This window comes from Mytilus californianus, unplaced genomic scaffold (assembly GCF_021869535.1).
Source record: "Mytilus californianus isolate M0D057914Y unplaced genomic scaffold, xbMytCali1.0.p SCAF_2, whole genome shotgun sequence".
Taxonomy (NCBI): domain Eukaryota; kingdom Metazoa; phylum Mollusca; class Bivalvia; order Mytilida; family Mytilidae; genus Mytilus; species Mytilus californianus.
Window position 1 is genome coordinate 122,788,959 of NW_026262668.1, and position 24,419 is coordinate 122,813,377.

The following is a 24,419-nucleotide window of genomic DNA, read 5'->3' on the forward strand; positions in this document are numbered from 1 at the left end:
AACAAACCTAACACTAAATTCTTCAAACAATTTACCAAAGAAAAGGGAAAAAAATCCAAAATGTCATTTTGTCTTTTAAATTTGTTTAAATAAATGTGTATAGTGTCCACATGTGGACACAGATGATGCCCCCGCTTGCATATCATAAAGTTATAAAGGGACATAACTGAAGAACGGTAAAAGTGACGCTACCCAAATTTGAACCTGATCTGAGTTTTGTGGTAATAAGCATTGTGTAAGTAGAGAACAGAAACTAAAAATTCAGCAATTTTTCTATTTGTAAACACGCATAACTCTAGAACGATTGTGTATACCTTTTACAACATTTGGTTGAGACAAACTAAAAAATTCAGCAATTTTTATGTTTATAAAGGGACTTAACTCAAGAATGGTAAAAGTGTTGCCACCTAATTTCGTACTTAATCTGTATTATATAGTAATAAGCATTGTGTATAAGTTTCATAACATTTGGTTGAGGCAAACTCAAGTTAGAGAACGGAAACTTGATATTTAGAAGAAAATAAAAATTTTGCAATTTTTCCATTTATAAAGGGACATAACTCTAGAACAGTTTAATTGATGCCACCAAAATTCAAACTTGATCTGTGTTTTGTGGTAATAAGCATTGTGTATGAGTTTCATAACATTTGGTTGAGGCAAGCTTAAGTTAGAGAACGGAAACTAAAAATTTTGCAATATTTCCTTTTATAAAGGGACATAACTCTAGATCTGTTAAAGTGAAGCCACCAAAATTCAATCTTGATCTGTGTTTTGTGGTAATAAGCATTGTGTATAAGTTTCATAACATTTGGTTGAGGCAAACTTAAGTTAGAGAACGGAAACTAAAAATTTTGCATTTTTTCCTTTATAAAGGGGCATAACTCTAGATCGGTTAAAGTGACGCCACCAAAATTCAAACTTGATCTGTGTTTTGTGGTAATAAGCATTGTGTATAAGTTTCATAACATTTGGTTAAGGCAAGCTTAAGTTAGAGAACGGAAACTAAAAACTTTGCAATATTTCCTTTTATAAAGGGACATAACTCTAGATCTGTTAAAGTGAAGCCACCAAAATTCAATCTTGATCTGTGTTTTGTGGTAATAAGCATTGTGTATAAGTTTCATAACATTTGGTTGAGGCAAACTCAAGTTAGAGAACGGAAACCAAAAATGAGTTATTTCCTTTTGAACATAAATCTTCTTACTAATAATATTTCATCAAAAATTTAATTATAGGGAAAGGGCTTTAACTGAACAAAGAGAAAAGCTAAAATCGTGAAAACTGAACTTGACCTGTATCTTGTCATGATAAAACAATAAACCAAATATCAAATCAATATATTCAAGCACGAAGAAAAAAAGTCTGGAAAACTGATTTGCCGGACTGACAGATGGACAGACAGACAGACAGACAGACAGACGGACAGACGGACGGAGTGCAAACCTAAAGTCCCCTTCGACTTCGTCGGAAGGGGACTTACAAGTGAACATACACTGAACGAATAAATTTGATCTATGACACAACGTAAATACAAAATTAATAAAACAAGGGGGTTAGATGTAAAACAATACCAGAAAGACAACCATAACCTTGGACAAAATACCGCCAAATAAAATAACGTACACAGGTAAATAAAATTAATTTTGTTGTAAGGTATACATGGAGTACGGAAATAATTTTTACAAAATAAATAATTTTGTTGTTCCTAGTACGAGAACAAAAGTGAAAATTAATCGTCATACTAAACACTTATCAAAGGTGGTATATATTAATAAATTGCTTCGCAGAGCGCAGCTAGATACGACCGCACAGGTCCAATCCTGAACAGTTAGGGCAAAAATGGACACAATATTCGCGCTTTATACAGGTCTGAATTTGGATTGTAATTAAATATTTGACATATAATAGGTTTCTGACACAGAATAACTGTAGTCAAAGAACTTAGAATTGGTTATATGATTTTACATTTATTTTTTTTGCTTTTGTGCAATACACTATGCTGTTGCGAATTGCCCTCCCCCCCTAAAAAAAGAAAAATTTATCCCCCAATTTTTTTTTGCTTTTGTGCAATACACTATGTTGTTGCGATTTGACCCCCCCCCTTTTTCCCTCCCCCAAACAATTTTTTTTTACCCCCCCTTTATTTTTGAAGAATTTTTTTTTGAAATCTGAAATGAGAAAAAAATTGCACCCCCCCTCACAATTTCTTTTTACCCTCCCCCCCTCCCTTTTTCCAAAAAAAAAATTCCCTCAAGATATGGTCATCATCTCAATTCAAATTTTCAATGGACTTTACAACCATAAAAGCCCATATAAATACATCATAAAAGTATTAAAATTGAAAATGACATTATAATCATGGCTAAAATTCAAAAAACCATCATCAGCAACATTTAACAGTTAATTCTAAAAATAAAATTCCTTCATCAGCATTTAATAGTAACTTCTAAAATAAAATGCTCCACAGGGCGCAGCTTGATACGACCGCAGAGGTCGAACCCTGAACAGTTGGGGCAAGTATGGACACAACATTCAAGCTTGATACAGCTCTGAATTTGGATTGTGATTAAATATTTGACACAGCATAGCTTTCTGACACAGAATGAATGTGGTCTAAGAACTTAAAATTTTTAAATTGGACATTCACCTATTATGGTCCAATATCCAAAATCTAAATACATGGTTAGATTCAGCATATCAAAGAACACCAAGAATTCAATTTTTGATGAAATCAAACAAAGTTTAATTTTGGACCCTTTTGACCTCAATGTGGACAAAGTTGATAACGGGGCCCAAAAATCAAAAATCTAAATACATGGTTAGATTCAGCATATCAAAGAACCCCATATATTCAATTTTTTTTTAAATCAAACAAAGTTTAATTTTGGACACCGATTTGGACCAACTTGAAAACTGGGCCCATAATCAAAAATCTAAATACATGTTTAGATTCAGCATATCAAAGAACCCTAAAAATTCAATTTTTGTTAAAATCAAACTAAGTTTAATTTTGGACCCTTTGGACCTTAATGTAGACCAATTTGAAAACGGAACCAAAAATTAAGAATCTAAATACACGGTTAGATTGGGCATATCAAACAACCCCAATAATTCAATTTTTGATGAAATCAAACAAAGTTAAATTTTGGACCCTTTGGACCTCAATGTGGACCAATTAAAAAACGGGTACCAAAATCCAAAAACTTAATACACAGTTAGATTCAGCATATTAAAGAACCCAAAGAATTCAAGAATAAAACCCCATTGAAATTGATCAAGAAATAAGCAATTTATACGAAGTATCTTCTTTTACACAATACTGTGCAATTGAATATTTCTTGCTATTGCGCAATACTGTACAATTGACAATTTCTTGCTATTGCGCAATATTGTGCTATTGGATATTTCTTGCTATTGCGCAATACTGTGCAATTGAAGATTTCTTGCTATTGCGCAATACTGTGCAATTGAAGATTTCTTGCTATTGTGCAATACTGTGCTATTGAAAATTTCTTGCTATTGCACAATACTTATTATATAATAATTTACACATCCTGTTTGGTGTGTATCTCCTACCATATCATTATTATTTGCTTTTAAATATAAATCAGAAATAACCAACTTAAAATGGAAAATTTTAAAAGAAAAAAAAAGGAAAAAAAGAAAAGAAAAAAAATCCCCCCCCCAAATTTTTTGAACCCCCTTATGATTCATCACCCCCAAACTCAATCCCAGCCTTCCCTTTGTGGTATGGTACCTTGCAGTACAATTTCAGAGAGATCCATACACTTGAACACAAGTTATTGTCTGGAAACTAGAAAAATGCTTATTTTTGGCCCCTTTTTGGCCCCCAATTCCTAAACGTTTAAAGCAATTACCCCCAAACTCAATTCCAGCTTTCCCTTTGTGATATGGAACCTTGTAGGACAATTTCAGATATATCCAAACACTTACACACAAGTTATTGTCATGAAACTAGAAAAATGCTTGTTTTTTGCCCCTTTTTTGGCCCCTTATTCCTAAAATTTGGAGGCAATTACCCCCAAAATCAATTACAGCCTTCCCTTTGTGATATGGAACCTTGTGGTACAATGTCAGAGAGATCCATACACTTACACACAAGTTATTGTCTGGAAGTTACAAAAATGCTTATTTTTGGCCCCTTTTTGGCCCCTAATTCCTTAACTGTTGGTACCATAACCCCCAAAATCAATCCCAGCCTTCCTTTCGTAGTATTGAACCTTATGGTAAAATTTCATGGAGATCCATTCACTTAAACTAAAGTTAGAGTGCGAAAACCAATGTGTCTTCGGACGACGCCGGACGACGCCAGACGACGACGACGACGCCAACGTCATACCAATATACGACCAAAAAATTTTTAATTTTTGCGGTCGTATAAAAAATGACAGCTAGGACTTTGCCACCATAAAAACCCATTTAAATACATCATAAAAGTATAAATAAAATGCTCCGCTGGCCGCAGCTTGATGCGACCGCAGAGGTCGAACTCTGAACAGTTGGGGCAAGTATGGACACAACATTCAAGCTTGATACAGCACTGAATTTGGATTGTGATTAAATATTTGACACAGCATAGGTTTCTGACACAGAATGAATGTGGTCTAAGAACTTAAAAAATTTTAATTTACCTATTCAAACCATATCATTATTTGCTTTTATATATAAATCAGAAATAACCAATTTAAAATGGAAAACTTTAATAAAAAAAAGGAAAAAAAGGAAAAAATAATCCCTCCCCCAAATTTTTTGAACCCCCTTATGATTCATCACCCCCAAACTCAATACCAGCCTTCCCTTTGTGGTATGGTACCTGGCAGTACAATTTCAGAGAGATCCATACACTTGAACACAAGTTATTGTCTGGAAACTAGAAAAATGCTTGTTTTTGGCCCCTTTTTGGCCCCTTATTCCTAAACGTTTTGGGCAATTACCCCCAAACTCAATTCCAGCTTTCCCTTTGTGATATGGAACCTTGTAATACAATTTCATAAAGATCCATACACTTGAACACAAGTTATTGTCATAAAACTAGAAAAATGCTTGTTTTTCCCCCCTTTTTGGCCCCTAATTCCTAAAATTTGGAGGCAATTACCCCCAAAATCAATCCCAGCCTTCCCTTTGTGGTATGGTATCTTGCAGTACAATTTCAGAGAGATCCATACACTTGAACTTAAGTTATTGTCTGGAAACTAGAAAAATGCTTATTTTTGGCCCTTTTTGGCCCCTTATTCCTAAACGTTTTGGGCAATTACCCCCAAACTCAATTCCAGCTTTCCCTTTGTGATATGGAACCTTGTAGTACAATTTCAGAAAGATCCATACACTTACACACAAGTTATTATCATGAAACTTGAAAAAATGCTTGTTTTTTTGGCCCCTTTTTTGGCCCCTTATTCATAAAACTTTGAGGCAATTTCCCCAAAAATCAATTCCAGCATTCCCTTTGTGATATGGAACCTTGTGGTACAATGTCAGAGAGATCCATACACTAACACACAAGTTATGTCTGAAAGTTACAAAAATGCTTATTTTTGGCCCCTTTTTAGCCCCTAATTCCTCAACTGTTGGTACCATAACCCCCTTCCTTTTGTGGTATTGAACCTTATGGTAAAATTTCATAGATATCCATTCACTTAAACTAAAGTTAGAGTGCGAAAACCAATGTGTCTTCGGACGACGCCAACGTCATACCAATATACGACCACAAAATATTTTTGCGGTCGTATAAAAATAGAAAATGACATCATAATCATGGCTAAAATTTAAAAAAAACCATCATCAGCAACATCCATACACCGTTCGACAAGTTATAGTCTGGAAACTAGAAAAATGTTTATTTGGGCCTCTTTTTAGGCCCCTTATTCTTAAACTGTTAGGACCATAACCCCCAAAATCAATCCCAACCTTGGTTATAAACCTTGTGTTTAAATTTCATAGATTTCTATTTACATATACTAAAGTTATTGTCCGGAAACCAAATGTCTTCGGACGACGCTGACGACGACGACGAAGTGATACCAATATACGACCGCAAAAATTTTGCGGTCGTATAAAAATAGTGAGACTAGATATAACACTGAATAAGTAAACATTAAATAACAAAAGTACATTACAAATTGTATCAACAGGTCAAATTAACACGAAAGTACGATTTGAGAGTACTCGCAGTTACTGAAAACTAGTTTAAAGCCAAAAAAAGTTAATAATAAAAAATCATGCACCAGAGACTAAAATCAACTAAAACAATATTTAAACATTTCCCAGGGATTTAGTGTTTTAACGTCATGGACAGTCAAAGAAGACATGACTTGTGCAATGCCAAAATAAAAGTATCGCCAGACAGTAGGATGGTTAGGAGTTAACCTGTTAATAAATACGTATAATGTAATATATAGATAGAGTAATCTCTATATAGAAAATGAACGTGGATGTGTATTTATACATCCCCAAAAAACGTTTGAAAAGAATACAAATTAAGTTATGTTTTAAATTGCTGATGACAAAATCGATATTTGTGCCAAAGTAAACTATATTCAAAGATTTAATTACAACATTTGTAAGTTAACCTTTACTAATGAGTTTGTTTAATTAAAGGTTCGATGAGTTTACACGGATCACATAGTGATTTCCGCGCCTTTAGTATAATATCACCGTAAAATTTAGGATGTGAAATACCGTTTTCAATAAGTTTTCTACAGCTACAGCCAAATTTACTTATCAAATCTTTGTATCTATGAAAGAATTTAGTAAAAGTTTTAAGCAATTTATGGTAACGAAATCCCTGACTTAATAATTTACCAGTGATGCATTGATTACGTTCGTTAAAATCTATGACATCACTACACACACGGTCATAACGAACGAGCTGGGATATATAAACATCGTATGATGCAGCCAAAGGAACATCGCCGTCTAAAAAAGGAAAATTAACAATAGGGAATGAAAAATCGTCTCTCTTGTCGTAAATTTTAGTATGGAGTTTCCCGTTAAGAATTGAAATGTCTAAATCTAGAAAAGACTACTACTGCTGTTTATGTTAGATTTATTTAATTTTAAAGTAAGTTCCTTTGGGTAAATTTCGGTAGTATATTTAGAGAACTCTGGATTATTTAACGAAAAAATATCATCAAGATAACGGTAGGTATTGTTGAATGTATCAACCAAATGTAACAATGACGTGTCTTTACTGAGTTTGGCCATAAACTGAGATTCATAGCAATACAGGAATAAATCTGCTATTAAAAGGGCGCAGTTAGTGCCCATAGGAATACCTACTACCTACCGATACATTTTATCGTCGAAACGTACATATATGTTGTCCAGGAGAACATTTAAAGCTTGAATCATATCTTCACATTCCCAGTACGTGTATCTAGCATACTTTCCTTTTTCGTTACAGAAAAAGGCTTTAAACGAGTTACAACAAATAAATTTGCAATGAGACTTTTCAAAAGACCATTTAATTAAATATAAAAAAAATTTCTTGATGATTGTGTGGAAGTGTAGTGTAGAGAGTAGAATAAAATGCTCCGCTGGGGCGCAGCTTGATACGACCGCAGAGGTCGAAACCTGAACAGTTGGGGCAAGTATGGACACAACATTCAAGCTTGATACAGCACTGAATTTGGATTGTAATTAAATATTTGACACAGCATAGGTTTCTGACACAGAATGAAAGTGGTGTCAGAACTTAAATTTTTTTAATTTACCTATTCAAACCACATTATTATCATTTGCTTTTATATATAAATCAGAAATAACCAATTTAAAATGGAAAATTTTAAAGAAAAAAAAAGGAAAAAAAAATCCCCCCCCAAATTTTTTGAACCCCCTTATGATTCATCACCCCCAAACTCAATCCCAGCCTTCCCTTTGTGGTATGGTACCTTGCAGTACAATTTCAGAGATATCCATACACTTGAACACAAGTTATTGTCTGGAAACTAGAAAAATGCTTGTTTTTTTTGCCCCTTTTTGGCCCCAAATTCCAAAACGTTTACGGCAATTACCCCCAAACTCATACCCAGCTTTCCCTTTGTGATATGGAACCTTGCAGTACAATTTCATAAAGATCAATACACTTACACACAAGTTATTGTCCTGAATGGGAAAAATGCTTGTTTTTTTGCCCTTTTATGGCCCCTAATTACTTAAATTTTGAGGAAATTACCCCCAATATCAATCCCAGCCTTCCCTTTGTGGTATGGTACCTGGCAGTACAATTTCAGAGAGATCCATACACTTGAACACAAGTTATTGTCTGGAAGCTAGAAAAATGCTTATTTTTGGCCCCTTTTTGGCCCCTTATTCCTAAACTTTTTGGGCAATTAGCCCCCAAACTTAATTCCAGCTTTCCCTTTGTGATATGGAACCTTGTAGTACAATTTCATAAAGATCCATACACTTACACACAAGTTATTGTCATGAAACTAGAAAAATGCTTGTTTTTTTACCCTTTTTGGCCCCTAATTCCTAAAATTTGGAGGCAATTACCCCCAAAATCAATCCCAGAATTCCCTTTGTGATATGGAACATTGTGATACAATGTCAGAGAGATCCATAGACTTGAACACAAGTTATTGTCTGGAAACTAGAAAAATGCTTAGTTTTTTGCCCCTTTTTGGCCCCTAATTCCTAAAATTTGGAGGCAATTACCCCCAAAATCAATCCCATCATTCCCTTTGTGATATGGAACCTTGTGGTACAATGTCAGAGAGATCCATACACTTACACACAAGTTATGTCTGGAAGTTACAAAAATGCTTATTTTTGGCCCCTTTTTGGCCCCTAATTCCTTAACTGTTGGTACCATAACCCCCAAAATCAATCCCCACCTTCCTTTTGTGGTATTGAACCTTATGGTAAAATTTCATTGAGATCCATTTACTTAAACTAAAGTTAGAGTGCGAAAACTAATGTGTCTTCGGACGACGACGACGACGACGCCAACGTCATACCAATATACGACCACAAAATTTTTTTTGCGGTCGTATAAAAATCATACCTGTCAACAGAATTAAAAGGACCATCAAAAGCACGTATTTCATCTAAAACCTCTATTGAATTTTTAACACTCCAAAAATAATTAATACCATTATTTTTATAAGCTTTATTACAAAAGTTAATAAGTTCTTTGATAAAAGTAAGGGAGGTAGTTAGAAGCACTGACAGATTAGTAGTAGAACACTAATTAGATGCGGAGATGAAACGGAATTTTAATGGTTATTTGTGTAATTTCGGTAACCAGTACATAGTCGGGACTTTCAAATGTTCGGAAGAGGTTTTAAGCTGGGAAGTGGCAGCGATAAGCTTGTATACAATTTGACTCTCTGTGGAGCGTACGGACCTGAATGTAGACGAATTGATAATTTCGTTTTGGAGAACTTCCGTGTAGTATATGCGTCACACCACCACTACATTATTGGCTACTGTGTCTGCCGGTACGAACACAAACCGCTTTGCGAGTACTCTGAGTTTATTTATTATTCCATAAATGGGTATAATTATCATGGACCCTATTATTAATTTCAGAATGGTTTTCAAAATGACATATACGAATATCAACAGTATTCATAATTTTATTCAAATAACTGTCTATCAGATTTTTCACGTTTACACCAATTTTTACAGAAGGCAGACAAAGCGTCTTTAATGACCTGACGACACTGTTTCCAATCTATTATAGATGGAGGACGATATTTAGGTCCTTTCTTAAAAAAAGTTTTGACCTCACGATCTTCAACGATGTAATGACATGACCATAGGGAATATATCTAAAACTAGATGTTTCACAGTCTCAAGTGGAAGGAGCATTATTTTCTATATTGACGTCTGCTGTAACTGACGTATAATTAATAAAGAATACGAAATAATAGGTGGTTCTGTATTATCAAAATATGGAGGTATTTGAATATGGATAGTAGAGTCATTGAATATACTAGATACGTTAATAAACGTTAATAAAATCATAGCTCTATTCAAATATTTTAATTTAAGAAAACGACGTTTATGATTTTCAGGTTTATCGATACTAGGAAACAGCCTGTGATGACAAAAGGCTGTAATAATACGGGTGTATTCATACAACGGGCTAAAAAATGAAACTTTATCACTCCTGAAAAATAGCATATAATTTACTTATTGGTATATGACCCAGTTTGCATAATACTTGATGTCTACCATTATTTTTTATCATAGATAACAGATCAGCAAGTGTATAATTTATACGATGTTTAATACGTTGATTACGGTTTTTGCGTTTACCATGATACCTATTAGAATCATGTGCAAAACAGTGTAGCCGAGACCATTGATTGGCGCTCTAAAATATCCCATTGACTGGGTCAGATTAGGTGAACGTTCGTCTGTAACGCCCACAACTCACGACGTATTTATTATAAACATTTAAACTGTGGGGTTGCCAAAGGGTCTCAGTATATATACGAACTACAGTGCACAGTATATTATATACATATTTTATTTGCGATCATAAAATGTACGAAGTCGTCCATTACTATGTAAATTGGGTCGATTAAAATAAAAGCTGAATATGTTTCTGTTGCCAAGGGTTTTTCACAAGTATAGTAGTTAGCAGAAAAGATCATCAAACTATACATTGTATACTGAACTGCGGCCAAGCTTAGCGAATGGTCGTGCAACATAATCAGTCAAACAAACTTTATTAGATTAACTCGTTAAGGAACGAACGTTTTCATTGGTCAATTCAAACCTTCGACCTCACACCTGCGAAAATAGAACACGCGTACTATAAAGCTGAATGGACTGATCAGTATTCACGTAGCCGGTCAAGGTCGTTAAAAACTTCCATCGTCGTATTCACGTACATGATTGTGTTCTTGATTATCCCATGGCATTTCTAGCTTTTATACATGTGCATGTAAAATTTTAAACTTTAATCTTAACAGTCACGTCGAAATATTTAATTCAACTGTCTCCTCTCAATTGGTTCTGGATTAAGGGAGCTACCATTTTATTTTGATTGGGGGTAGGGGACTTGGATGAAACATTTTGTCCTGCATTTTTTTTAGTTGTTATCTCTGTCCTGTCTGTCTATTTTTCAGTCTGTTAGGTCCTGACTATATTTATTAGTTTATCCTGATTTTTTTACATAAATCGTCATCCTGCCTATTTTTTGTCAAGTTGCTCACCCTGCCTTATCTTTTATCCAATGGACTTGATGAATTAACGTTATACTTGAAATGAAACCGTACTTAACTACAAAAATAACCAAATTACATACTAAAGATATTGCTCGATTTTTATAGTAAATGGGTTTGTGTTATAAACTGTCATGTTCATTATTCATATTCTTTCATAAGTTTAGGATAGTGTGATTTTTTTTCTGATTTAGTTTACTTGATTTTGAAAAAAAAATCCCGAAATTCTAAGTAAATTCAGAACATGTAACCAGCCATGCTTTGTTTAGAGAAAAAATGGAGATGGCAAACCATGGCACAGTGGAAGGAAATGTACTTTATAAACTCCAGCGATATACTTTCTTAATTTATAATTAACTGTTTTGCTATCCTCGGTTGAAAATTATATATTGTAAATATTTAAATAGTTGCATAGAAAACAATCAGTTTTAAACAGTGTGGTTATTCACTAAATGTATTGATAAAAGGTGACTCCATTTTTGTACAGACTTTTACAGTAGTCATCCTTAATTTCTTAATATTTCGTTTATAAGTTTATCATACATGTATGATTTTGTATTTCATTTTAATACGCACGCATGCCACACGTTACTTTGGCGGATAGTTCAACAATGTTATGCAAAGCTCTATTCTTACGGTATGAAATTAAAGGATAAATTTTCAACCAATTAAAGTCGAAAACAGTACATTTATATAGTTCCTTATAAACTACGACATTTCTCACAAGTATTTATTTATTTTTTAGTTCCACACATGCAAAAATAAAATCTTCGCCGATGAAACATTTCAAACCTTTTTACACCAACATGCCTTCACTGAATTCATTTGAATTTCGTGGTGACCATGATAGTACATTGCATAGTACATCTATATTCACGTGCACACATGATACGATCTTTCGGGGACAATTTGCTCGTTTATGACACGTCATTTCTGAATGACCAAACGCTTAGCTACTTTATTTTCGTTTTATAGCATGAAAACAATAAAAGAGGAATGTGCAACCCATCATAAATTTAAAATGGATCAGTATTATGAGATCCTTATTATAAGTAACTACGACATTGTCAGGATAAAAACCTAGCGTCAATATGAAAGAAATTAAAGTGGTTCATACATTCATCCGTATAAAGCCGCACACGTATTTTATTTTATCCTTATATTTTTCATAGTGCGGTACAAGTGCTGCATGCATAAAGAATATTACTTAACACAAATTATTAGTATAATATTTCGACCCCACTATTTGAAATTCACAAAATACTTATTTAATTATTTCGACCAAAAATCATTGTTTTTTTACGTTCGTAGTAACGTAGTACATTCCATTGTCGGTCACTCGTGTCAATTCACGTGCACACTACAATTGTTGTTGTATTTAAATCTTTCGGCCAATGAAATGAGACGTTACAAGTTGTTTGTTTGTGATACGCCAGAATGTTATCAATGAATTATCAATCGCTAAACTTGACTGTACCTATTCAAAAACGTAAATGCAAATTTCATAAGGCTTGATCCAAATAGCCTTTTTACTGTCTAATAACTTGCAAGTACGAAAAAGACAGGAAAGAAGTATTATATTTTGTCTATATGTTTTGTGTTTGCACACTTTTTAAAGTTGATCATGCATTCGTTCTAAAATAAAATTTTGACCAGATAAAAGTTAAAAGATGACATAATTGGACAACCGCAATTGTTAAATCGCTTTGACGTCCGAAAAAAAGATAATAATCAACACATCCATTGTAACTTTTAAAGCCAGTTAAATTCTTTTTGCTGAAAGAACGTCCGATATCATAAAAATTCATTATCAAAACATAACAAAAACACAAGTAAAGAACGTTTAAGTATTCAATATAAATCAAAACACAAAGGTTATTCCTGATTAGTTTTTCGAATTATTTTATTTAGGCGTTGAGACCCTTTGGTGATCCCACAGTTTAAATGTCTTTAATAAATACGTCGTGAGTTGTGGGCGTTACAGACGAACGTTCACCTAATCTGACCCAGTCAATGGGATATTTTAGAGCGCCAATCAATGGTCTCGCCTACACTGTTTTGCACATGATTCTATTTCTTAGTCGTTTATCGACAATATTAATGACATCGATAGAAGTTTCAGATATGTTCCCCTGTCCCAATATTTTGTCATTGAGACCGAGAGGATAAGCTGTTTGAAGTCTTTTTATCCAAAATAGTTCGCGAATTTCACGGGATTTTTCAAATTGCTTGTGTGATTGTCCTGGTTGTTTCTGAACGTTGAAACGTTCTGAAATTGTTTATAAGACTAACCTGCCCAAATAAGATGAAGAGCTTGTGCTTTTCTGGCTATCACTTTGACCCAGATACGACCATCCTGGGCAACAATATCAACCACAAGACTATCTCTCCTATCTTTACATCTGAATGGACGCAGAATCTTTCTGACTTTCGGTAAGTTGGTAGCAGCATGGATAATAGCAGAAAAGTGACTGAGGTTGCTGCTTTTTAAATCATGTTCTCGAACCTTTATATCGAATTCGGTTACTGCTTTCTTTCTTTCCTTCAACTGGAAATGTAATAAAATCCATTTCAACAGTTAAAATCTTCACAAAATATCAACATTAACGATAGCATTATTCTTCATATGCTTTAAAAGTCCGTTATACTTTTTTTAGTAAAACAGTTATGTAATAATCAATCCTTACAATTTAAAGAAAATGATTGTTGATGCACAACTTGTAGAACAATTTGTCAACTGATAAAGGAATAAGATAAACTTCATGAAAAGCAGCAGCAATATGAGTATTATAATTATAAGAGAACACAGACTGATAAATAATACAGATATATCTAATTTTCTGTTTACAGAGAGGTACATTTAGACTACATAATTTTTGTTTAACCTTAAACAAATTTCTCTATCTCTCTCTGGTTCTCTTTTTATAACTTGGGACAAGGTCCTAATTTTAAGGAATATTCCCTTTGCTAAGTTACAAAGGTGCATCTACCAGAAACTGGTAAAGCGGCTACCGAATAACTTAACATACTGATGACAAGTGTAGGAGTTACTTATCATGAGGTACATGTCAAAGTGAGAGTTACTTATCATGAGGTACATGTCAAAGTGAGAGTTACTTATCATGAGGTACATTTCAAAGAGAAATTAAGCTGCACTGTTAGTATGCTACAAATGTATAGCTGTTTAACTGTTAGTACATGTGTAGTACAATACATTTGACGATAATTAAGAATATACGTCACAGAGTTACTTATCATGAGGTACATGTCAAAGTGAAATTAGGCTGCACTGTTCGTATGCTACAAATGTATAGCTGTTTAACTGTTAGTACATGTGCAGTACAATACATCTGACGGTAATTAAGAATATACGTCACAGTGTATACATGTAGCTGTTTAACTGTACCGTATAATACAGCTGCTTAACAACTCATGAGTTATAAAGTAAGCCATGTTGTAATAAACAGCTGCGCCATGAGCGCATTATACTCCCGTCGTTTATTCAAAGAATAAAGTTCAATAACTTCTCAATGTAAATTTAAAAAAAACTAAAGGGAAGTTATCTTAATAGATACATTGTATAAACCAGTCACCAAAGTTTAATGAAAACTGCTCAAAGCACTTTAAAGATATTGTCTGAAAACTAGAAAATCACCCCTTTTTATGAATAAAATTCCATTACTCGGAAAAGTAAAATCTAAAATTTATAAAAATCGAAAGGGAGCTTACGTCAATAGATATAAACTATTCACCAAAGTTTCATGTAAACTGCTGAAAGCATTTTTGAGTTATTGTCCGAAAACTGGAAAATCTCCCTTTTTTTAATGAATAAAACCCCATAACTCGGAACGTAAAATCAAAAATTTATAAAAATCGAAAGGGAGCTCATGTCAATAGATATAAAAAAATCATCAAAGTTTCTTGTAAAAGTGGTGAAAGTGTTTTTGAGTTATTGTCCGAAAACTGGAAAATCCCCCTTTTTTCAATGAACAAAACCCTACAACTCGGAAACGTAAAATCTAAAATGTATAATAATCAAAAGAGAGCTCATGTCAATAGTTATAAACAATTCACCAAAGTTTCTTGCAAATTGGTGAAAGTGTTTTTGAGTTATTGTCCGAAAACTGGAAAATCCCCCTTTTCTAATGAATAAAACCTCCATAACTCGGAAACATAAAATTTTAAATTTACAAAAAACGAAAGGGAGCTCACGTCAATAGAAATAAACAATTCCCTAAAGTTTCATGCAAATTGGTTAAAGCGTTTTTGAGTTATTGTCCGACATGTGGACGACGGACAGACGGACAACGGTATACCATAATACGTCCCGTAAACGGGCGTATAAAAACTTGTATAATTCTGTATTTGATTTAGGTACAATAAAATTATCTGATGATGAAAGTCGAGTATTGTACGATTGTTTACTATTTGTAGGCACAATAAGGTTACAGTGGTGATGAGATAGGGTATATGAATGAAATAACACTTTATAAATTAGTTGCGTCCAAAGCGCTTTTCTGGACATATCTTCATCATTATAACGACCTCAATTAACTTTACACGATTGATTCTTTGAATAATTTCATTAGCAAAAACTTCAGTTGATAATTCTCTCTTTAGCATTTTCCTATATTACTAGATTAATTTCCATTCGTTACTTTACCTGCAGTTCGTATGCAACCTATATGGCTTCATATTTGATGGGAAGAAAATCAAAAAGTAAGATTCTTTCATTAATGGAATCAACAAACACTTAAATGTACTTATCCTGACCATCTATTTATGTTGAAAGTCTTAAATATGATTTTATTACTACAAGTATCACATAAAATAACATTGATGATCAAAGAAAATGAGGTCAAGGTCAGTTGAACCATGCCAGACAGATGTGTACACCTTACAATCATTCCATACACCAAATATAGTGGTCCTATCGCTTATAGTACCCGGAAAACAGACAAAACCACATTATCTTAACATTGACCAATGAACCATGCTAATGAGGCCAATGTCATTTGAACCCTGCCAGAAAGACATGTACACCTAACAATCCTTCCATACACCAAATATAGTTGACCTATTGCTAATAGTATCTGCTGCACTGACAAAACCAAGAAAACTTAACACTGATCAATGAACCTTAAAAATGAAGACAAGATCATATGTAACCGACAAGACAGACATGTACACCTATTAAACATATTAAACAATCATTACACACAAAAAATATATTGGCCTTATTGCTTATAGTATCTAAGAAATAGAGGAAAGCACAATAACTAATTATATAAAGAGTCCACTGAACCATGTCAAGGCCAAATGAAACCTCCCAGTCGGACATGTACACCTTACAATCATTCAATACACCAAATGAAGATGACAGATTGCTTATAGTATCTGAGATACGGACTTGATCACGAAAACTGAACTTTGATCACTGATTCATAAAACCGAAGTCGAAGTCAAAGTCAGATAAAGCCTGTCTGACAGACATGTAGACCAAATATTGTTGTGCTATTATAGGCGAAATAATTACGGTTGACATACTTAGAAGGCATGTTACGAATGATTCCAACAATAGAAATAGGCGTTTTATACACCATTTTTTCGATAATTTAATGTAGATTTACAAGAAAACAAGTTTCAGTGGGATAGATAACCGCAGTGTGACATTTCTCAAATATTCGAGTAAGGTACCTTGTGTTATATTAAATTATATACTAGTAGGTAAATATTTTTCAAAAACAAGTGCCTGTGCCCCACCCTACCCGCCAAAACACACACACAAATTACTCATCATATCTATACTTGCAAGACACAGGTCAAACACTACACACACGTATTTATCTTACAATCCTCATTTTAGTTTTCAACAAAAAAACAAAGATTGATTTTCCCACTTTACATCCACCAGCTTACGGTTACAAAAAATGTTGGTAATATCGACATAAAACTATTAAATTCGAATTTGCCGTTAGTCAGAGGACAACACAAGAGAATAGCTTTTCACTCTGAGAACTCTGTCATTATTTCCTCTTTAATGCTTCATTTATTGTGTGATAGCTAAAATTAATTGTAAAAGGAGAAGCCGCAGGTGACCAGTTTAAGATTGATTAACTAACAAATTATCAGGAGCTGTCATTATAGCAGTATGACAATGGTGCAGTAATGCTACATAGATATTATGTATCCATAAATAGAACAATTCTATTACACTAAGACTTCTTTCACTCTAAACAGTACATTTTTCATGATTCAAATAACAAATATATTTGCAACAAAATATAAGATCAATATTTTATGGGCATGTTCAAAGCTTAATGAGAGCTAAAACATAAACTTTAAACGAGTCTTCTTCTTTGTGTATATGTATTTACACCAAGTTTGATACCCTGCATTTATCATGCTTTTCAATAACATGGCGTATCTAGTACATATACAACATATATACTATACGGTACTAATGATATGTATCGAAATGAACAGAACTTAACCGATTTTTATGCATAATGACAATGTCATTACCCTCAAACAGTTTAGTTTAGTTTAAACATATTTTATTGTTCAAAATCACAAATGGAGTTCAAAATAACAAATGGATTAAACACAAACAGTACTCTGGAGCACTTACTATATTAACATTTTTGCTGATTGAAAAGTTAGAAATTCGTTAAAATATAGCCCCGCCCACACAAAAAAGAATAAATTGAAGAAAATATTCGTAAGGGTTCCGCGGAACCCAGTGTCTCGCCTACTTTTGCTGTTAGTCGCAGGCTCAACAAAAATGGGGGAAAAATTATTAAAAATTTTCCTCTACATACTATCTTTTGATTGTAAGAAGCTTCTGTCCAAGTTTGGTAAAAATCCAGGATGGTGTATGAATCTAATAAATGTTTTAAAAACTTTAACTGCAGACTGTATGTAATGTTAACTAGAAGAAAAACTAAGTCCATTTATAAGTAATATACGGAAAAACAGGAAATAAATTTTTACCAAATTCCCTTCTATTTTTTTTTTTTTTTACAAAATTTACTTCTGGATACTATCTTATGATCATAAACAAGCTTCTGTTCAAGTTTGGTAGAAATCCAGGATAGTTTAAGAAAGTTATTAAAATTTCAAAAACTTTAACCACAGAGTGAATATTTGTTGAAGCAGCCGCCGCCGCCGCCGACGACGACGACGGAATGTAGGATCGCTATGTCTCGCTATTGCAACAAAAGTCACAGGCTCGACAAAAGGAAAAGTTGAACGACAAATACATGTATGTTTGTGCATGTTACACAAGACGAATAATACAATATGGTGGTGTATTATACATGTATGTTACACAAGACGAATAATACAATATGGTGGTGTATTATACATGTATGTTACACAAGACGAATGATACAATATGGTGGTGTATTATACATGTATGTTACACAAGACGAATAATACAATATGGTGGTGTATTATACATGCATGTTACACAAGACGAATAATACAATATGGTGGTGTATTATACATGTATGTTACACAAGACGAATAATACAATATGGTGGTGTATTATACATGCATGTTACACAAGACGAATGATACAATATGGTGGTGTTTTATACATGTATGTTACACAAGACGAATAATACAATATGGTGGTGTATTATACATGTATGTTACACAAGACGAATGATACAATATGGTGGTGTATTATACATGTATGTTACACAAGACGAATAATACAATATGGTGGTGTATTATACATGCATGTTACACAAGACGAATAATACAATATGGTGGTGTATTATACATGTATGTTACACAAGACGAATAATACAATATGGTGGTGTATTATACATGCATGTTACACAAGACGAATAATACAATATGGTGGTGTATTATACATGCATGTTACACAAGACGAATAATACAATATGGTGGTGTATTATACATGTATGTTACACAAGACGAATAATACAATATGGTGGTGTATTATACATGTATGTTACACAAGACGAATAATACAATATGGTGGTGTATTATACATGTATGTTACACAAGACGAATAATACAATATGGTGGTGTATTATACATGCATGTTACACAAGACGAATGATACAATATGGTGGTGTATTATACATGTATGTTACACAAGACGAATAATACAATATGGTGGTGTATTATACATGTATGTTACACAAGACGAATGATACAATATGGTGGTGTATTATACATGTATGTTACACAAGACGAATAATACAATATGGTGGTGTATTATACATGTATGTTTGTGTATGTTACACAAGACGAATAATACAATATGGTGGTGTATTATACATGTAAGTAATTTTGAAATCTGAGTTTGGGTTATTTATTTGAGTCTCTTTTTCGCAAGTGTTTTAGTTGATTTTGTTTCATTAGTGAAATTTTGTATCAGATTTTGAATTGCATTTTTCAATACGTCAACCGAACACCAATAATAATGATAATTTAATAAATCATTCGTATGTGATATACCTTGACCTAAAAGAGATGAACAGATGCTGGTGGTCCTTTGGTAAAATTTTAGGTGTCTCGTCAAAACCCATATCCCTTCTTTACAATACAAATCGGTAGCTGAATTTTTCATACTTAAGTAATATAACACCCCTTTCCCTTTCTTTAATGTTCCCTGTTTAAAAGAGATATTTCATTGGCGCCTTCCTATAGAATTCAAATTTCTCGATTGGATCGATTTGTCCATGCTTGAAGTTTGTAACATTAGAAATATATATCTCAATTCGTAATAAAATGCTCCGCAGGGCGCAGCTTGATACGACCGCAGAGGTCGAACCCTGAACAGTTGGGGCAAGTATGGACACAACATTCAAGCTTGATACAGCACTGAATTTGGATTGTGATTAAATATTTGACACAGCATAGGTTTCTGACACAGAATGAATGTGGTCTAAGAACTTAAAAAATTTTAAATTGGACATTCACCTTTTATGGTCCAATATCCAAAATCTAAATACATGGTTAGATTCAGCATATCAAAGAACCCCAAGAATTCAATTTTTGATGAAATCAAACAAAGTTTAATTTTGGACCCTTTGGACCTCAATGTGGACAAAGTTGATAACGGGGCCCAAAAATCAAAAATCTAAATACATGGTTAGATTCAGCATATCAAAGAACCCCATATATTCAATTTTTGTTGAAATCAAACAAAGTTTAATTTTGGACAACGATTTGGACCAACTTGAAAACTGGGCCCATAATCAAAAATCTTAATACATGTTTAGATTCAGCATATCAAAGAACCCTAAGAATTCAATTTTTGTTAAAATCAAACTAAGTTTAATTTTGGACCCTTTGGACCTTAATGTAGACCAATTTGAAAACGGAACCAAAAATTAAGCATCTAAATACACGGTTAGATTTGGCATATCAAAGAACCCCAATAATTCAATTTTTGATGAAATCAAACAAAGTTTAATTTTGGACCCTTTGGACCTCAATGTGGACCAATTTAAAAACGGGGCCCAAAATCCAAAAACTAAATACACGGTTAGATTCGGCATATTAAAGAACCCCAAGAATTCAAGAATAAAACCCCTTTGAAATTGGTCAAGAAATAAGCAATTTATACGAAGTATCTTCATTTGCACAATACTGTGCAATTAAATATATCTTGATATTGCGCAATACTGTACAATTGACAATTTCTTGCTATTGCGCAATATTGTGCTATTGGATATTTCTTGCTACTGCGCAATACTGTGCAATTGAAGATTTTCTTGCTATTGCGCAATACTTTGCAATTAAAGATTTCTTGCTATTGTGCAATTGAAAATTTCTTGCTATTGCACAATACTTATTATATAATAATTTACACATCCTGTTTGGTGTGTATCTCCTACCATATCATTATTATTTGCTTTTAAATATAAATCAGAAATAACCAACTTAAAATGGAAAATTTTAAAAGAAAAAAAAAGGAAAAAAAGAAAAAAAAAGGACCCCCCCCCAAATTTTTTTTACCCCCTTATGATTCATCACCCCCAAACTCAATCCTAGCCTTCCCTTTGTGGTATGGTACCTTGCAGTACAATTTCAGAGAGATCCATACACTTGAACACAAGTTATTGTCTGGAAACTAGAAAAATGTGTTTTTTGGCCCTTTTTTGGCCCCAAATTCCTAAACGTTTAGGGCAATTACCCCCAAACTCAAACCCAGCTTTCCCTTTGTGATATGGAACCTTGTAGTACAATTTCAGAAGGATCCATACACTTACACACAAGTTATTGTCCTGAAACTAGAAAAATGCTTGTTTTTTGCCCTTTTTGGCCCCTAATTCCTAAAATATTGAGGCAATTACCCCCATCATCACTCCCAGCCTTCCCTTTGTGGTATGGTACCTTGCAGTACAATGTCAGAGAGATCCATACACTTGAACACAAGTTATGTCTGGAAGTTACAAAAATGCTTATTTTTGGCCCCTTTTTGGCCCCTAATTCCTTCACTGTTGGTACCATAACCCCCAAAATCAATCCCAACCTTCCTTTTGTGATATTGAACCTTGTGGTAAAATTTCATAGAGATCGATTCACTTAAACTAAAGTTAGAGTGCGAAAACCAATGTGTCTACGGACGACGCCGGACGACGACGACAACGACGACGACGACGACGCCAACGTCATACCAATATACGACCACAAAATTTTTTTTGCGGTCGTATAAAAACTACCAAAGAATTCGTTTTAAAAAAAGTTCGTCAAAACCTTATCTTACCTGTTTCTACAAATACACAATGAACATTTTAAGCAGCAATGCAACACTGATTGTGAACGAATACTCCTTCTTTATAAAATAAAAATGTTACAAACAGCAGTAACTATCGTAAGAGCAAATTCTGACAATTAAACAAATTATTAGTATTGAACTGAAGTAATATGTATTCAATGGACATTGAACTCAAAATATCAACAAATTGATTCAGAACAAGACATTCTAATAACAATGCTGTCAGAAAAGAATGAGTCATTTGTGATATTCCATCTATTGCGTAAAATGTTATTCTTGGGGCTTCCATATTGTAATGTTTAGCATGAGGAAACCTTGTATCAATGTCCTTTCAAATTTGTTGAAGGCAGAAAAAAGAAGGCGAAATAATTAGATTTCTATTGTTTTATTCTAATGCCATAATCAATCAGTCGGATACTGCAAATTAAAAACTAGATGTGTTCGGAAGCGAGACAACATTCTATACATGCAACAAACTATAAACATTTTTCATTTGAAATGGAAAACATTAACAAACAAAAAGATATGGAAACTTGACATACCAAAAGTATTCTCAAGGGATTTCTTGAGGAAGTGTTGTTGACATGAAATATCTATCTCTACCCATGACGCACACTGGAAAGAAATATATAATTCTTTGTTTTGGTACGGAAAATCGGGAACCATAAAGATAACATTAAAAGCAAGATGTTATGTAATTTCAATCCATGAATGTTTGCTAAATTCCATGGACTGGCCGCCGTTTTGGAATAAATAAAATGTTACGCCTACTACACTGGTCATGATTGAGTTTATGTTTAAAGTCTTGAAGAGATATGTTTTACTACAAGTATCAAATAAACTTAACATTATAAATGATCCATGTAAATGAAGTCAAGGTCATATGAACCGTACCAGACGGAACATGTACATCTTAAAATCATAACATACACCAAACATAGTTAACCTATTGCTTATAGTATCTGATAAAAAAGACCTAGACATAAACCACTTATTTTTTATCAATTAACCATGGAAATGATATGATGGTTAAATGAACCTTATTAGACCGACATGTACACCAAACTTGATAAATTGATTTGATGCAATACCTCAATGGTAGTGTAAAACACGGAGTGAGCTAATACAGAGAATGGGAATACTGTTACACTAAGAAATATCCGAGTCGTCTACATTTTCCAAAAAATAATAATCACAACTATATTTATAATCAGAATCATAATTATAATTGTAATCATAATAATTTCAGATTTTTCTTTCTTCAATTCTGTTTCAAATGATAATTACTTAGTTCCAATTTTTTAAATGTTTTGACACTTAATCAATATATATTTGGTTGACGATAATGGATAGTTAATACGCTTTTAACATTTATCCTTCACCTTCCACTGTTCATTTACTATGTAACTGTTTTCCTTTGCTATCGCTACTTCTTCGTTTTCACAAAAGATAATAACTTACGTAACTCCTTTTTTCTATTCTTTTTCTTATCTTAGGAACTAGAAATTAAAGAAACAACAGACATGACTTATACCTCGAATTTGACATAAGCGGTCATCTCAGTACCAGAATCTATGACAAACGAGACGATTTTAATTTTGAAATTATCAATCTCCCCCACCTTAGTAGCAATATACCAACTTCACCTGCATATTGGATATACATTTCCCAACTCATTCGGAATTCAAGAACTTGCAGCTGCTACTCAGACTTTATAAAACGTCACCAGTGTCTGAGCAGAAAGTTGATAAACCAGGAATATTTCAAAGAACGTCTCGTCCTTTTTCTAAAAAAGTTCATCGGAAGATACCAAGACTTTGTGATAAATATTCCGTATCAACTTCACAAATAATACATGATGGTCTTGAAGTACAGATTCTAGGTACTGAAGTTTTTTATCATCTTAATAACGTGTTATAGGATTTGTCTTTGTAAATTATGTACCTTCACTGTTTAGTCCATTTTTGGTAATATCCTTTTGGCATTGCTCGCTATTTATACATCCCGCCATTGTGTTATTGTGCTATGGCAATTTTTTTGCATTCTTGTCTTTCATTTTTGCTGATGCGCTTTGTCTATATGCCATTTCGTTTTTCTTTGTTGACATATGTGTTTGTTTTATAGTGATTAAGATTATAACACAATGTTGACTGCTGTACCCCCTTTTTTTAACATTTTTACCTATTATATAGATATAAGAAAATGTGGTATAAGTGCCAATGAGACAACTCTCCATGCAAGTCAAAATTTATAAAAGTAAGCCATTATAGGTCAAAGTACGGTCGTCAACACGGAGCCTTGGCTCACACCGAACAGCAAGCTATAAAGGGCCCCAAAATTACTAGTGTAAAACCATTCAAACGGGAAAACCAACGGTCTAATCTATATAAAAAACGACAAACGAGAAACACTTATGAACCACATCAACAAACGACAACTACTGAACACCAGAT

General features: G+C 33.4%; 1 protein-coding gene across 1 annotated transcript in view; it reads right to left on the reverse strand.

Annotated features, from left to right (window-relative positions):
* The window catches only part of LOC127727791 (UPF0415 protein C7orf25 homolog), a 51,318-nt gene extending 36,901 nt beyond the window's left edge, over positions 1–14,417 (reverse strand). The window contains exons 1-2 of the mRNA XM_052234908.1: positions 14,400–14,417; positions 13,494–13,749 (exon numbers count right to left, since the gene is read on the reverse strand). Coding sequence (XP_052090868.1) covers positions 13,494–13,749; positions 14,400–14,417 — 274 coding nt within the window. The remainder of the gene's footprint in view (positions 1–13,493; positions 13,750–14,399) is intronic.
* Positions 14,418–24,419: the final 10,002 nt, after the last annotated feature.